Genomic DNA, 15,356 nt, shown 5'->3' with positions numbered 1-15,356 from the left:
TTTTTAAAAGGAAAAATTCTATATACTCTTACACTGTATATGCATATTAAATAAATAAAATAAAATAAAAAATGTTATATAAAATGTGTCCCCACATTTGTTTTGATTTATATCAGTACATTTGTATTCTATAAAAATTGAGATACTAATAAAATATTTTGTTTCATAAATTCAATACTTTAATATTATGAAGCAGCTCTAAAGAAACAATATAGTAAACATTGTTAGCAATGACACTACATCACTACATTCAGTGTTGTTGAGGCAACCAGAAATGTTGTGATAATATAGGTTATAAAAATGTTGTGGCTCCGTGAAATTTAGCAATGGCCCCATATAACTTGAGTATGGAAGCTCGTTTCCTCCACTAAATAAAAAAGTAAAAAGGGTAATTGCGACTTTTTTTCTCACAGTTGCGAGTTATAAATTCACAATTCTGAGATATAAACTTGCAATTGCGTCATATAAAGTCACAATTCTGACTTTTTTCTCACATTTCTGACTTTTTTTTCACAATTGCGAGTTATAAAGTCAGAATTCTGACTTTTTTCTCGCATTTGTGACTTTTTTTTGTCCACAATTGCGAGTTATAAAGTCAGAATTCTGAGATATAAACTTGCAATTGTGTGATATACAGTCAAAATTCTGACTTTTTTCTCACAATTCTGGCTTTTTTTTCTCACAATTGTGTGAAACTTTAACTTTATAACTAACGTTAGGGGAATGTTAGAATAATGTTAGGGGAATGTTAGAATAATGTGGGAACGTTAAAATAACGTTATAGGAACGTTAAATAATGTTAGGGGAACCTTAGAATAACGTTGTGGGAACGTTAGAATAACGTTGTGGGAACGTTAGAATAATGTTTTATGAATGTTAAAATAACGTTATGGGAACATTAGAATAATGTTAGGGGAACATTACAATAACATTATAGGAACATTATTCTAACGTTATAAGAACGTTAAAATAACATTATAGGAACGTTAGAATAACGTTATAGGAATGTTAGAATAAGCTTTTAGGAACATTAAAATAATGTTATGGGAACGTTAGAATAACATTATAGGAACATTAAAATAATGTTAGGGGAATGTTAGAATAACATTATGGTAACATTAAAATAAGGTCACGGGAACATTAGAATAACATTATGGTAACATTAAAATAACATTAGGAGCTACGTTAAAATAACGTTAGGGGAACATTAGAATAACATTATGGGAATGTTAGAATAACATTATGGGAATGTTAGAATAACTTTTTAAGAACGTTAAAACAACGTTAGGGGAACCTTAAAATAACGTTTTGGGAATGTTAAAATAATGTTATTGGAACGTTAGAAATACGTTATGGGAACGTTAAAATAGGGTTAGGGGAAAGTTAAAATAAGGTCAGGGGAATGTTAGAATAACATAATGGAACGTTTAAATAACACCAGGGGAACATTAAAATAATGTTATAGGAATGTTAAAATAATGTTAGGGGAACCTTAGAATAACATTATGGGAACGTTATTCTAACATTATAATAACGTTAAAATAACGTTATGTGAATGTTAGAATAACGTTATAGAAACGTTAAAATAACGTTATTCGAACGTTAAAATAATGTCTGGGGAACGTTAAAATAAGGTCAGGGGAACGTTAGAATAACGTTATGGGAAAAGCACTCTTAACGTTAAGTGTGAAAAGCACAGAAACATTTTTTGTTTATGGACCAAAAGAAGCATGTACCGCTAAACTGTACAATTCAGTGGTAAGAAATAAATGTACTGCTGCTTAAAGGCAAATAATTGTTTATTCATTTCTTAATGTCTGTGAATAAATTTCATATTTTAAAAAACATAGATTGTGTTCAAATTGTCATTTGGTACTGAACAAATGTAAAATCTGGGTATGAGACCATGTGAAATAGGCTAAACCCATTAATGGACAAATTTAAGCTTCAATATGATTGTTGATGTGCTGAGATTATTTTTTTATTAATTAAACAATAATTAAAGACAAGATATGATGGTTTGTTTGTATAATACTGATTATAGGCCTCCATACATCAATTTTCCATACTGCTTAGCTATATTATATCGGGTCGCGGGTGTGCTGGATACTGACGTACAGCGGGGTAATGAAAGGAGAGGTGAGGGGAGAGTTCTGTGAACGTTAGAATAACGTCAAGGGAATGTTAGAATAATGGTATAGGAACGTTAAAATGATGTTATAGGGACGTTAAAATAACAATAGTGGAATGTTAGAATAACGTTATAGAAATGTTAAAATAACGTCAGGGGAACGTTAGAATAACGTTCTACAACACAAATAACGTTCTGTTTCCGTTAAGAAAACTTTCCTGTCTAACTAAAATAAACCTTAAAAAAAGAACATTCTGGGAATCAAAAATTGTTAGCTGGGTTTCTGTTATCCAGCACAACGTGTGCCCATTTAACACTGTCATCTTACAGTTTATATACTGGGATAACGAAGGAGGCAATGTCACTAAGGCCCTTTAAATCTTTCAAAGATGAAAACATTTTTACCTCATCCTTCACACCTTCATTTTGTAGGTTGTTCAATTGAACGCTTTTCATCTTAATTCTGAAATCCTCCAGCAATCATATGCAAAAAGTTTGCATTTTTGAAAGAAGACTTTGTATACTGAAGAAGTTTTCCATAAATACATTTATAGCCTACTAATTATAATTAATTGCGATGGAGCTCACGTTCTCTATGGAGCCATTCAGGCTGTTCTTTTTATAGAAAGAGTAAAAAAAGATGTGTTGAAAGTGTGTGTTTAATTATAAGAGAGCATATTTATTTATTACTATATAATGATTATTATTATATATCAGACTGCGTGTTTAGCTGTGGTCGCAAGATGTCACTGCAACATCACAAATCGGGGCCAACCAGCTCAATAAACATGGAAATATGGTTTGCATAGTTTATACAGACATACAGAGATGGTATTTAAAAAGCAAGTTTTATCTGAAGCCATTCTTTTTGGCTGCCACATCGTTTATAATATTTTCCTTGGCTGACATCCAAGTAGGTTATGAGTTCCGGACCCCGCATTCTGTTCTTCCGTATACACTCGCTGCTAATTCCACTCTCCGAAGTTTCACGAAAACACCCGAAGTGAAACGAAAGGTCGGTCCTGTAGGACTGCTGGAGGCGGCCACAGCGCCATGTTGAACGGAATCATCACACTCCGTGGAGATACTCTCGTCAAAGAGCAGTTGTAAACAAAGTGTTATTCATTTTCCAAAAGGGGCACACCTGTCAAGTTCGCCCTGGCAAGAAGAGGCCAACTAGATCCTCGGAAACCCCGGCCGGGGAGGGGGAACAGCCCCCCAACCTTCAGCAATGAAGATAAACCACAATAAGCGCTAGCTGGCTAACTTCAGCCTGCTGTTCTCTCAATAAGCTAGCTAGCCTGTTAGCTCAAGCTTTTCTATCCGCTCAGACACCGGCAACCTGCTCTTACAAGGCCCGGTGTTGACGTAACTCGCCAGCAATATTTTTTTACGTGCACTGTTTAGCCGCTAGCTAATTTATTTGTAAATATCTGTAAAGCCGTGCGTTTGTTTTTGGGTTTTTTTATTTGCGATGAGTTTGCAGCCGAAAGCGGTGCCGAAACCAGCCGCTGCCACCGCCGCTGGAACTGGACCTGGAACCGGGCCGTCACCCTCGAGCCAGCTGCGGGCCACCCTAACCACAGTACCGCTACCGCCGGGGACGCCGGTGGCTCAACAGCCTCCGCCTGTGCAGACACCGTATCCTTCTCTGAAAGCATATTGCTCTATTACAAATATGTTTTTTTCTTTTCTTCAAAACCTAGTGAACTGCCTGCCCGGACAGTATTTCTGAACATTTTAGGGATTCGGTTTGATGCGCATATGATGCCCGAAACTGCTGTCTAGGCAGGTGGGTCACTAGGTTTTGCAGCGCTAGAGTGTGTTGGACTGTGTATTCGCTAACTGAGTGTCAGCATAGCAAGACTAAATGTTTGGTTTGGTTGTGGTTTAAGTCCGGTTTTGTTTCTTGTACATGGGGGTACTAGTGGTAACAGTCAACACGAAACCTGTTTGTCTGATCCAGCCGGGCCGGCGTGACAGTATTAAAGCTAGCTCTCTTTTTCTGTGTCACTTGAAAAATAAGACATCGTATTTAAATGATTTTTAGATCATTATTTAATGATTTACTCACCTTTTATGTTGTTACAAACCCGTATGACAGAATATGGCTGACTTCTCACTAGTGCGAAACGCATAATGTTAGTCTGAATGGCATCTTGTCACCATTCACTTTCATTGAATGTTTTGGCGACTAAGGTTGTGATTCTGCCTAACATGTCTAATATCCTTTTCTTGTGGTAAGGTAGTGTGAACTAAACAGTGTTCAGTTTATATGTTTTCCCATAGAGATAAACCATTTTGCTTGCCCTCAATATCTTGTTTATATTTCTCTATGGATCTAACGCTCAACACCTTCTCATGTAACTGCCCTTGTTTCCTGTCAGCATCTTAGTTTCTGTACAGAAAAGAGTTTATGGGGTAGTTTTATTGTATGTAACTTCCCCTTTTCATCATAAGAAAGTAAATATGTTGGTCTGGCATTTGCAATGAGTCTTTTAAATCTATCTGATTGCTTTTGGGAGATAAAAGAGGGTTAAAGACTAAATTAGACTGTTTACAATGGGAATATAGTGCTAACAATGCACAATAGTGCAGTTGGAAACAATCGAGGCTTTCTCTTGGGTTTTATTTTCTATTTATTTTTTTTATAATCGGGGAAGATTCCCCAAACACATTTACAGATTCTGTTTCTTTTTTTGACTATGTAAAAAAAAAAAAAAAAAAGCATCCTCAATGCACTGGTTTCATTGTTAGTTGTCAGGAAATCTACTTGCAAATATTTGCTTGCAGAGAATTATATGCTATAAACTCTTAACGTGAGATATAAGAGATCAAGCAAATCAGTTTCTGATCTCTTATATGACTCACGTCAGTTTAAATTTGCATTTATTGTTCCTCATATAGCACTCTGATTTAAACATTAGTGTATTTAGGCAGTGATGCACTGCATGGCAGATGAAACTTTTGGTGCATCTAAAGCAATTGAGGGATTATTTTGAAGTGGAACAAAATGAAAACGAGACATTATTACTGCTGTGTCATTGCAAATGTATATCTTGGTAAATCATACTGAAGCACTAAAAATAATCTGTAACCTACAAACCAGCCAACTGTGGCTTTAAAAGGGTGACGTGGTTGTGGAGCATGAGAATACTGTGAAAGTGTCTTGGCAGCATGCCAAGGGAAAGTTAAATGAGTAACTAACAGCTGTTGTTTTATGCTGGTTACAGTAAACTGTACATTATCTCTGTTTGAACTCTCTCTGTGTGTATGTGCCTGTGGTGCAGTGGAGGAGGAAGGGCTTCCCCACCCTCTTAAGTTAACAATAGCCTAGTTGTACAGACAGAACTGAAGCAGCACGTATCTGCTGCTGTTCTGGAGATGGAAGACGCATCTCCATCCTCTGTACTCCAGCAGCATGTTAATACACAATCAGCTTCTTGTGTATGACAGTTGTTCTGCACCTTTTTTGCGGCTCGGATGATGATGTACATTTGTGCGAGATCCTCATTTCCTAGAGGAATGGCACAGTCATTCAGAAGACACTGTTGTTTATTCAGTAATGTGAAGTATGGTTGATTATATGGAGGAGTTTTAGGTATTAATTAAGTAAAGTTAGCATCGTTTTCTGGTTTGGCTGGAGGTTGTGAGCTCATAGAGGAACAGGGAAACACTGCAAAATAAGTTAGAGTAGAAAAAATACACGTTTCCTTTTAAAACAGTTGTTTCCCAGTCAAGTGTGAGAGAGTTTCAGGTCATTTGATGGATATTGGGTCCAGAATGGTGCTGTCATTATGTTTGTTGATTGTGTACTTGATTTTAAGCCTTGTTTTTAGTGTATTTAAAAGGTACACATTTTATTAGTAATAACTGATGACATTGGTGTTGCTAGCATCATGGTCTGCTGTTTGAGCTACAGAAATGTCTTAGATTAAATCAGTTGAAAAATCATTTAATCAAAAATTATTAATGTGAATAATATCTTATTTAAATGATTTGTGATCATCTATCATTTAGAATATTTGAAAGTGATAAATTACTGTATGACAGTTTTTGTGACAGTTTAGTTATATTATGGCTATTATAGCTGTATATTTCTAGATTTTAATGTTTTATAAATTAATATGAATATATATTTAAAGATATATTTGTATATTTCTTTCTGACATACACCACCGTTCAACAGTTTGGAAAAAATAATACTTTTATTCAGCAAGGATGCATAAAAATGATCAAACCTGGCAGTAAAAACTATATATATATTTATTTGAAATATAAAACAGTTATTTTAAGTTGTGATAATATTTAAAAATATTACTGTTTTTATTGTATAATAAATGCAGCCATGGTGAGCAAAATGACTTCTTTAAAAAAACATGTTAAAGAAATCTTACAGACCCTAAACATTTGAACTGTAGTGCGTGTTGCTAAAGGTAGGGTAGGCAATTTAGGAGTGGCTAGCAAGCATTTGAAAGCATTAGTTCCCACCTTCCCTTCAGAGGACTCTACAAAGCCATGCCTCCTCCAAAACACATGAATGCACAGAGCTTAGATTCTCTGCCCGAGCCCGGACTCGGCCCGGGCCGATATTTCCCGCCACCGTCCTCGGGTCGGGTCGGGCCCTTGATAAAGCACGTCACGTGTCATGCGCAGCGTCTCATCCACTCGCACTTGCACGCATGACGCATCACACCTGCTGTGCGTGCTGTACTATTCAGTAGCTTAAAGCCTCTTTTACACTGCACGCGTGTGCGGCACGTTACGGCTGCGACGCGACTACCGAAGCTGATTCGTGGCTACTCTAGTCAATGCTCGTGTTTACACCAGCCGCGCCGCGGTGCGTTTGAGAAGCGTCCCAGAAGGGGCTCACTGCGCCGCTTCGCTAAAGATAGACGCCTCGCCTATTTTTGACGCGCAGCTCAAATACAAAATAAAGTCAAAATAATCCTGTAAACTCCAGCTGATATTTCACATCACTACAATGACAGAAACTGAAGACAAGAGATTCGAAGTTGAAAAACTTGAAATTTCTTTGTTTTTGTTGTCCATAACTGAAATTTTAAGTGTGTTAACTTCATCTGTATGTCTACAGCAAAATAAAGTATGGCATAGCAATAAACACAATCAAACCGGACAAAATATAACCATTTAGCCATTAAAAACATGAAAAATTTTACGAAAACAATGTTGGCCAGGCAAATCTAGTGATCTCGCGAATCCAGCCGCTTCGCTTCTGAAATGCTTCTGGTGTGAGTTGACACCGCTCAGAGGACGGAACAAAACCTTATCGGAGCCATACGAACAGTGTAAACGAGGCTTAAGTACAACATGGAGCTTGAAGAAGCAAAGAAAAAAATTAAAACAGGAGAATTAACTTTGAGCAAGTCTGGAGGAAAATCGGAGGTATGGAAACATTTTAAACTAGTTTTAATAAACAAACAACGCAGTTTACATGCTTCTTCCTTGTCGTATTATTCATTAAGATAATAATTAATAAATGCACGCACAATTATGAACTTGATAAATGTTACAGATATGTTTACTATGCACAAACAAATGCTTTTCAACTTACATGTGCAAAATTCAGAATTAAATGAATGTGCTGCAATTTGTACAAAAAGAGAGTCTTTAGTAGGGATGTCCCGATCATGTTTTTTTGCCCTCGAGTCCGAGTCCGAGTCATTTGATTTTGAGTATCTGCCGATACCGAGTCCCGATCCGATACTTAATAGCCTACATAAAAAAGAATAAAGAAGAGCAAAAAAACAGATCCAGGAACAGTGCTTTTCAGGTTTTTCAGGTATTCGGTTTTCAAATAGTAATCAAATATAAAATATCACTGCATATTATCTTTACTGTATAAAATAAATAAAGATTAATCATTATTGAAGTTACAAAAACTATTCAGTCAAGAGCAGTGAGTAATTTCTTTATTTGTTGTTTGATTTAACATTAAATACAGGCAGCAGGAATAGTTGTTTTCCCTTTAAGACATGCACGATCCAGTACATATAGCCTACTGTTCCACATGCGCTGTCTTTCTCGGCTAATATACGTTCACTTAAGCCATAACCGACTATGTTTGCTAGGATACTCGCTAGGACGGGCATGTTGACATAATTTTTGTATGAATGTGGCCGCCGAAGCGCAAGGCGTGAAAGAGAACTCAGTATTTGCGCGCTGACTGGAATAAGCGTGTGCGCGCTTCGGATGAGCGCACAGAAATCTTCTCACAGCGCGTGCGAGTTCTCTTTCGCGTCTTGTTCTTTAAGGTTTAAATCAGCAAGGCTTAAACGAGTTAGTTTAAATACAGACAGCAACGTGTGTCAACACCCGGGTGATGACGGCGTAAATGACTGGACATTAGAGCAGACGGCACTCGCAGTTAACAGTTTACAAAGAGTGACTGTTTTGTTCACGCTTTCTGATTATCGTTGTTGTAACGTTTTGCGCATCCATCGACTGAAACATACATTATCTGAACTCTGTCTGTATTCCACGTTGCTATTTTAAACAAACCATATTAACCAATAGATGCGTCGTCATTCGAGATGGACCGCAGTGCAAGTGCGGTCCGTAAGTGGAGAACCGTATGGTTCGATTTTTTACAGAGAACCGTTGCACCCCTAATACATATATATCCGAGTCCTGATCGGGAGGTAATGTCCGATTCCGATCGAGTCTGAAACCACATGATCGGGCCCGATTTCCGATCATGTGATCGGATCTGGACATCCCTAGTCTTTAGTCTACCTGTTTTAGCCATTAAATAAGCACATTTAGTTTCAAGTTTAAGTTTTGTTTTGAAGAAATATTTTCTTTAAAGTGAATTTCGTTTAGTATAAATTGTATCTTAATTTTAATACATTTTTCATCATCCAATTACCTGGATTTAATACATAAAAAGCAATATAGCAGACAATGTAATTATGACATGGAGGCGCCGGCGCGCCGCGGTCACACACCTTTTGTAACTGGTAACACATGCTGTCACCGAATTTACAAATGCACATCTTGCTTGTTGCTCACACACATATTATGTTGAAATAACAATATGTTGAAGTAACATTATTAATAATAATTAATCTTTAAGAATATTTGATTGAATGCTGAATGTTGAGCTTGTTCAATTTAATAAAATTAAAACTTTAATTATGATAATTAAAATAATGTAATATTTAATATTGAGTGGCCAGTTTTGCTCATTTATTAATAGTATTTATATAATTTATATAACTGCACAGCTCCCCCCTGTAGCCTAAATGATCTAGCACAGCAGAACCTGCGTTAAAAAAAAATAAAAAATCTGGCGCCGCCCCTGGTTATAACGGCCCACATATTAAAAATGGTCGGGTTTAAATCGGGCTCGGGCTCATAATTACAGTGGACGTGTCGGGCCGGGCCGGGCTCGGACACAACGTGCTCGGACTCGGGTAGGGTCGGGCTTGATTTGTTGGGCCCGATCTAAGCTCTAATGCACAGATCGTGCACAGCCAGAGCAGATTCAGCGTCATTACCGTTAAATTACCTCATGTTTCAAAGCACACAATATTACAATAATAATGAATGTAAACAACTTACAAAGTTCTAGTTGTACCATCTGACTGCTGCAGATTCTTTTCGGCATTGATAGTGTTGACATAGAAACGCAGGACGTGAACGGCTCTGTGTAAAACGTCACGGGTTGCCGTCTCTAAATTATAGCGCTGCAACGATTAATTGCGATTAATCGTTTGCAAAATAAAAGTCTGTGTTTACCTAATATATATGTGTTCTGTATATAATAATAATGTATATATAAATACACACACATACAGGTATAAAGTTTAGAAATATATGCATGTATTATAAATATATATATATTTATATATATTTTATATTACATATAAACAAATATTTTATATATAAATATATATATTTTTTCTTAAATATATACATGAATGTGTGTGTGTTTATATATACATAATTATTATACACAGAACACACACTTACGTAAACACAGACTTTTATTTTGCAAAAAATTAATCGTGATTAATCGTTGCAGCCCTACTAAATTATGGTTATGACATGGCTTTAACGCAGCATAAGTATGTTGTTTTGGTTCAGGAGGAACTGTAAAAGACGGCTGCTGTTTGTTTGGGAAGTTTGGTGACTGTCTGTGTACAACTCTGCATAGAGTTCGGACCAAATGCAATGACTGAACAAACATTTGGTCCTCCTGAAACTTCCACAGTTGATATATGTACATTTTTAAAAAATATTTAGACCACTTCTATTATTGATTGCTATCAGGATGTGAAGAGAGTTTCAACCAGAATAACAAAGTATTTATAAAAAAAAATTGCCTACCCTACCTTTAGGTCTTGTCTCCACGTAGTATTAAGATTAAATACAGGTGTAAATGGGGTGTAAAACGTTTTGAGCTTGTCTTCTTTCTAGGGCTGTCAAACGATTAATCACGATTAATCGCATACAAAATAAAAGTTTGAGTTTGCCTAATATATGTGGGTGTACTGTGTGTAATTATTATGTATAAATACGAACACATCCATGTGTATATATTTGAGAAATATTTACAAGTATATGTATTTATTTATATTTTTATATATAAATAATTTTTTTGTACATAAACTACATATTTCTCTTAAATATATACATTAATTTGTGTGTATTTTTATATATACATATTAATTACACACATTACTCACACGTATATTATACAAACTCAAACTTTTATTTTGTATGCGATTAATCATTTGACAGCCCTACTTCTTTCGACCACTTCCAGAGTAGTCGAAAACAAATCCTACTGGATTGCTTGGTCGAAATACGTTTGAACAGCTACTAAAGAGCGCCTACTGACCTAATGCTAAACATTATGGGAAGCACGCTAACCAAATGGGACTTAAAGTTTGTTGGCTGAAGACCCAAGTTTGATTTGAAGACGAAAAACGTACCATGCACAATGTTCTCTCAATCTTCCTGATTTCTAACACACGTGTCTTGTGGCTGTCAGAGCATAAATGAAAGCTGATGCTCTCCGTGTTTTTCCACAAGCTTATTTTGTCAATTAGATTGAAAGATCTGAAAAAACCCTTACATTTGCCCACCCATAGACCCTTTAATAAATCAGAACAGAAGTGGTTGAAAGTGGACAAAAGAAATGGATCTTAATACTGGTTGGAAAAAGGGCCTTAATTGGGCCGGTGAAAATATTGGCAGGGCAAGCAGAAGAAAAAAATATGAAGAAGATTATTTGTATGGATCTGTCATGCAGAACAGTTCTAGGTTATATAACTTTGGTAAAACAGGCTAATTAGCTAATTTGCATATGGATAAATGTGATCTGCTTGACTCTGTCACCTCTTTTCATTCTGATGTTACTGTGCTTGAATAGTTTCCTTCATGTATCATGTGTGTTCTCCCACCTTGTTGCTGTGTTTGGCCTTAAGTACTTTCTTCCCCAGAGTTTTCCTTAATATCCCCCCTAGGATTCAAAGAGTGCCGCCTCCCCTGGAAGAGCGAATCTTCTCTACTGCTGTCTACAGTGTGAGTTGAACTCTCCATTCCCCTTCTTTACATCTAAACCTGTCATCAGATGGCTTCACCAGATGATCTGAGGCCTTCCCCTATTTGCTGCAGTCATTTTTAGAGAATATTACAGGTTCTTTAAAGTATGCTTTATAGAAATAAAGTCATTTTAGCACATTGTTTGATTGCTTGGACTCTTAATGGAGACCTATACATAGAGACCCCTTTTACAAGATGCAATATAAGTCTCTGGTGTCCCCAGAATGTGTCTGTAAAGTTTCAGCTCAAAATACCCCACAGATCATTTATTACAGCCTTTGAATGCAAATTACCTGCTGCTCCCAGCCTGCTTTCCAAAAGAGGGCGGAGCTTTAACAGCTCACGCCTCAATTGCTCAACAATAACAAAGCTGGAGAATCTCACGCAGCCAAAATGACAATTGTCAGTAGCGGTTTTCAGCCTTACCTTGTTCAAACCTGAGTCGAAAAAGTGAAATCATAATCAAGTACCCCTTTAAGGGCCGTGACATACCAAGCCAGCGATCAGCCGTCGGGCCGTTGGTGAGCATCTGTTGGGCTAGTTTTTGTAGTGTGTTCCACATGCTGGCGGCAGTTCGCATGCTGAATAGGTTTCGGGGCAGCCAGTCAGTGTGATCGATCTGATTGGCTGTTCAGTTTAGCGAAAGTGATGAAAGCGAGCAAAGAAGTTAATACAGCACACACGGAAGGCTGCTCTAATATTACGCTCGATAATAAAATATATGCTTGAATATTTTCATAACAAGATGACCCACCTGGAATGAAGAAATTGATCAGCATGATTGATATTCAAAATGGGAAGCAAGCACTGTCTGTATATTTATATATCTTAGTTTCGGTTTCCCTTTTTGAATGATGAAAATAGACTGTCGATTCCTGCTGATATAGACAGTTATTTTCTTACATGCAGGCACAGAAGCACATAGTAGTTGACAGCTGGCTATCCTTTTGTTGTGTTTAAGCACAGCTTTTTGGCCCAGACACAACCAAGGCAAGGTGACGTTGACTTGGTGTGAAAATTATGTCATTTATTACTCGCCCTCGTGTCGTTCTATACCCGTAAGACCTTCGTTCATCTTCGGAAGACAAGTACCCAGTAAGGTACTAAAAACATATTTAAAACAGTTCTTGTGAGTAAAGTGTTCCAACCTTAATATTATAAAGCGACGAGAATACTTTTTGTGTGCCAAAAAAACAAAATAACGACTTTTCAACAGTATCTAGTGATGGCGGATTTCAAAACGCCTTCGAAGCTTTATGAATCTTTTGTTTTGAATCAGTGATTTGGATCGTGTGTCAAACTGCCAAAGTCACATGGACTAATTAAATTTCGAAACACTTATGAAGTAAAGAAGGCTCATTTATTGAAATCACGTGGCTTTGGCGCTCCGAACCACTGATTCGAAACAAAAGATTCGTAAAGTTTCGAAGCAGTGTTTTTTTTTTTTTTGGGGGGGGCGCACAAAAAGTATTCTCGTCGCTTCATAACATTAAGGTTAAACTACTGTAGTCACATGAAATTATGATTTTAAAAATATTTTTAGCATCTTTCTGGGCACTAAAAGTGTTAATTGTCTTGCTGGCAATAGAGGCCTCACTTAGACATCGGATTTCATCAAAAATATCTTAATTTGTGATCTGAAGATGAACGAAGGTCTTACGGGTGTAGAACAACATGAGGGTGAGTAATTAATGACAGAATTTTCATTTTTGGGTGAACTAACCCTTTAACTTGGGATCAGAACACTCCCCTTCAAATGCAGATGTCTTGTAACATTGTATTATTTGACTCCTAACCGCCGTACATTTTGAGTCATGAACATGTGGAACACCATGTGTACTGGTGGAAGCTGTTTACCTCTGTAACTAAGTAATGATTTGAGAGGGCTCCAAAAATGGAAAGTCTTATTCTTCTTATTTACTCATGTTTCAAAATGTAACATGCAGAGTAGTGTTCAGAGGTATAGTAAATGTTTCCACTCATTTTGAAAATTGATTGACATTGGTCAAATAAATTGTTTATCATCAACTTCCAGAAATGTGGTTAACTTTCACATTTGGCAGATTCTTTTTTTTTTTTTAGTAATTAAGAGTCCAATGAACCAGACACAGACACCGTCTCTATGTGGTCATGTATATCGTGTGTGTGTGTTAGATGTTTCTGATGCTGAAAAATTAAGGTTAAATTGAAATAATCTGATTTATTGAGTTTCATCAGTTTATGTAACATTTTAATAGATTTCATTATATTTTATTTTTCTTATTGTGTTGGCTTATGTAGTATGCTTTTAAAATATTTAACATAGAGGAAATAGAGGGCATGCTGGGTGTTCTGTATTTTTTGAAAAAAATAAAAATAAAACACCCATATAAAGTAAAAATGTAGCTGCAAAATCATTCCAGAGAGCAATGCCCTTTAATAAGAGAATTGATTTCTGACAGCGGGCTGGAGTGACGTGATGTTGACTGGACTGATGATGTTTGAACAGTACTGAGGGAAGTGAACGGGTGGGGTGCTTTTTTCTGCTGAGCTGGTCTTTCTCCTGTTCCTGCTTCCTGTGTTGGGTCAGAAAGCCCCTCGTTCTGGGAAACACAGGGCAGCATGTGTGATCTCACCCACCCCTCCTTAGCACAGCAGCACCCCACCCTGGAAAAGCCCAGGCTGCTGGGTAAGCTTTGTAATCCCTGCAAATAAGTGGGTCATTCTCCACCTGCTGATGTTGCCTGGGAAAGCGGGAAAGCCAGTCATGTGAATTTCCAGGTGTTTAGTTCAGACTGACTGATTGTCATTGAATCATGGTGTACAACCAAGGTGGAGATGTTTGATTTACCACAAGCTCATTCCAGATGAACACATCTGGCTCGCAGATGGCCGTATTTCAGCCCTCAGAGTAGATCAAATCTGTGCGCGCTCTGTTTGAAGCCTTTGATCTTCAAGGAAGTCGACAGGACTGCAGGTTTCCCGTTTTCTTTAATGAGTTATGGAGTTGCTCTGGCTGCAGTCCCTCACTGTGCAACCAGCAAGTTAATCTCATTATCAGTTTCTGGCCCACATTTACAATTTATAATTACAGCAGCAACTTTGAAAATCCAGGGAGAACCGACAATGACACTGCACTCTCTCATATGCCTATGATGGACTGTAACCGCTGCTGCTGTAATGAGCGTTCACAGGAGAATTTCATGTGGTGATGATTGCTATCTACATGTAAGCAGAGCGTGCTTGTAGAAAAAATCAGACTACAAGATCTAGTCTACAGTACACAGGAATAAAGCTTACTTTCTTTTGTTTAACACTATTTGGGCTTTGTTCATAGTTAATTCGTCAGTGGCCATAAAGAAATCTGCCTTGGACTATGGCGTCAAAATCAACGTAATGTAAAATAATGTTAATCGAATAGCTGTTTAAAGTAACCTTTAAAGAAATAATACTTTTAAGACACATTTGATTGATCAAAACTGACAGTAAAGACATTTATAATGTTATAAAAGATTTCTATTTCAAATAAATGCTGTTCTTTTGAACTTTGTATTTGTAAAAGAATCTTGAAAAAATGCACCATGGTTTCCACAAAAATACTAAGCAGCAAAACTGTTTTCAATATTAATAACGATAAAAAATGTTTCTTGAGCACCAAATCAGCATATTAGAA

General features: G+C 36.8%; 1 protein-coding gene across 3 annotated transcripts in view; it reads left to right on the top strand.

The window, feature by feature from the left end:
- The first annotated feature begins 2,936 nt into the window (after positions 1-2,936).
- Positions 2,937-15,356, top strand: part of eif4g3b (eukaryotic translation initiation factor 4 gamma, 3b) — a 66,191-nt gene continuing 53,771 nt past the window's right edge. For all 3 annotated transcript variants that reach the window (XM_067372444.1, XM_067372443.1, XM_067372442.1), the window contains exons 1-2: positions 2,937-3,772; positions 11,602-11,683. In XM_067372444.1, coding sequence (XP_067228545.1) covers positions 3,606-3,772; positions 11,602-11,683 — 249 coding nt within the window. In that variant the 5' untranslated portion in view covers positions 2,937-3,605. The remainder of the gene's footprint in view (positions 3,773-11,601; positions 11,684-15,356) is intronic.

Source organism: Chanodichthys erythropterus, chromosome 20, assembly GCF_024489055.1.
Source record: "Chanodichthys erythropterus isolate Z2021 chromosome 20, ASM2448905v1, whole genome shotgun sequence".
NCBI classification, from domain to species: domain Eukaryota; kingdom Metazoa; phylum Chordata; class Actinopteri; order Cypriniformes; family Xenocyprididae; genus Chanodichthys; species Chanodichthys erythropterus.
The sequence above is the reverse complement of the archived record's forward strand: the minus strand, read 5'-3'. Positions and strand labels throughout refer to the sequence as shown.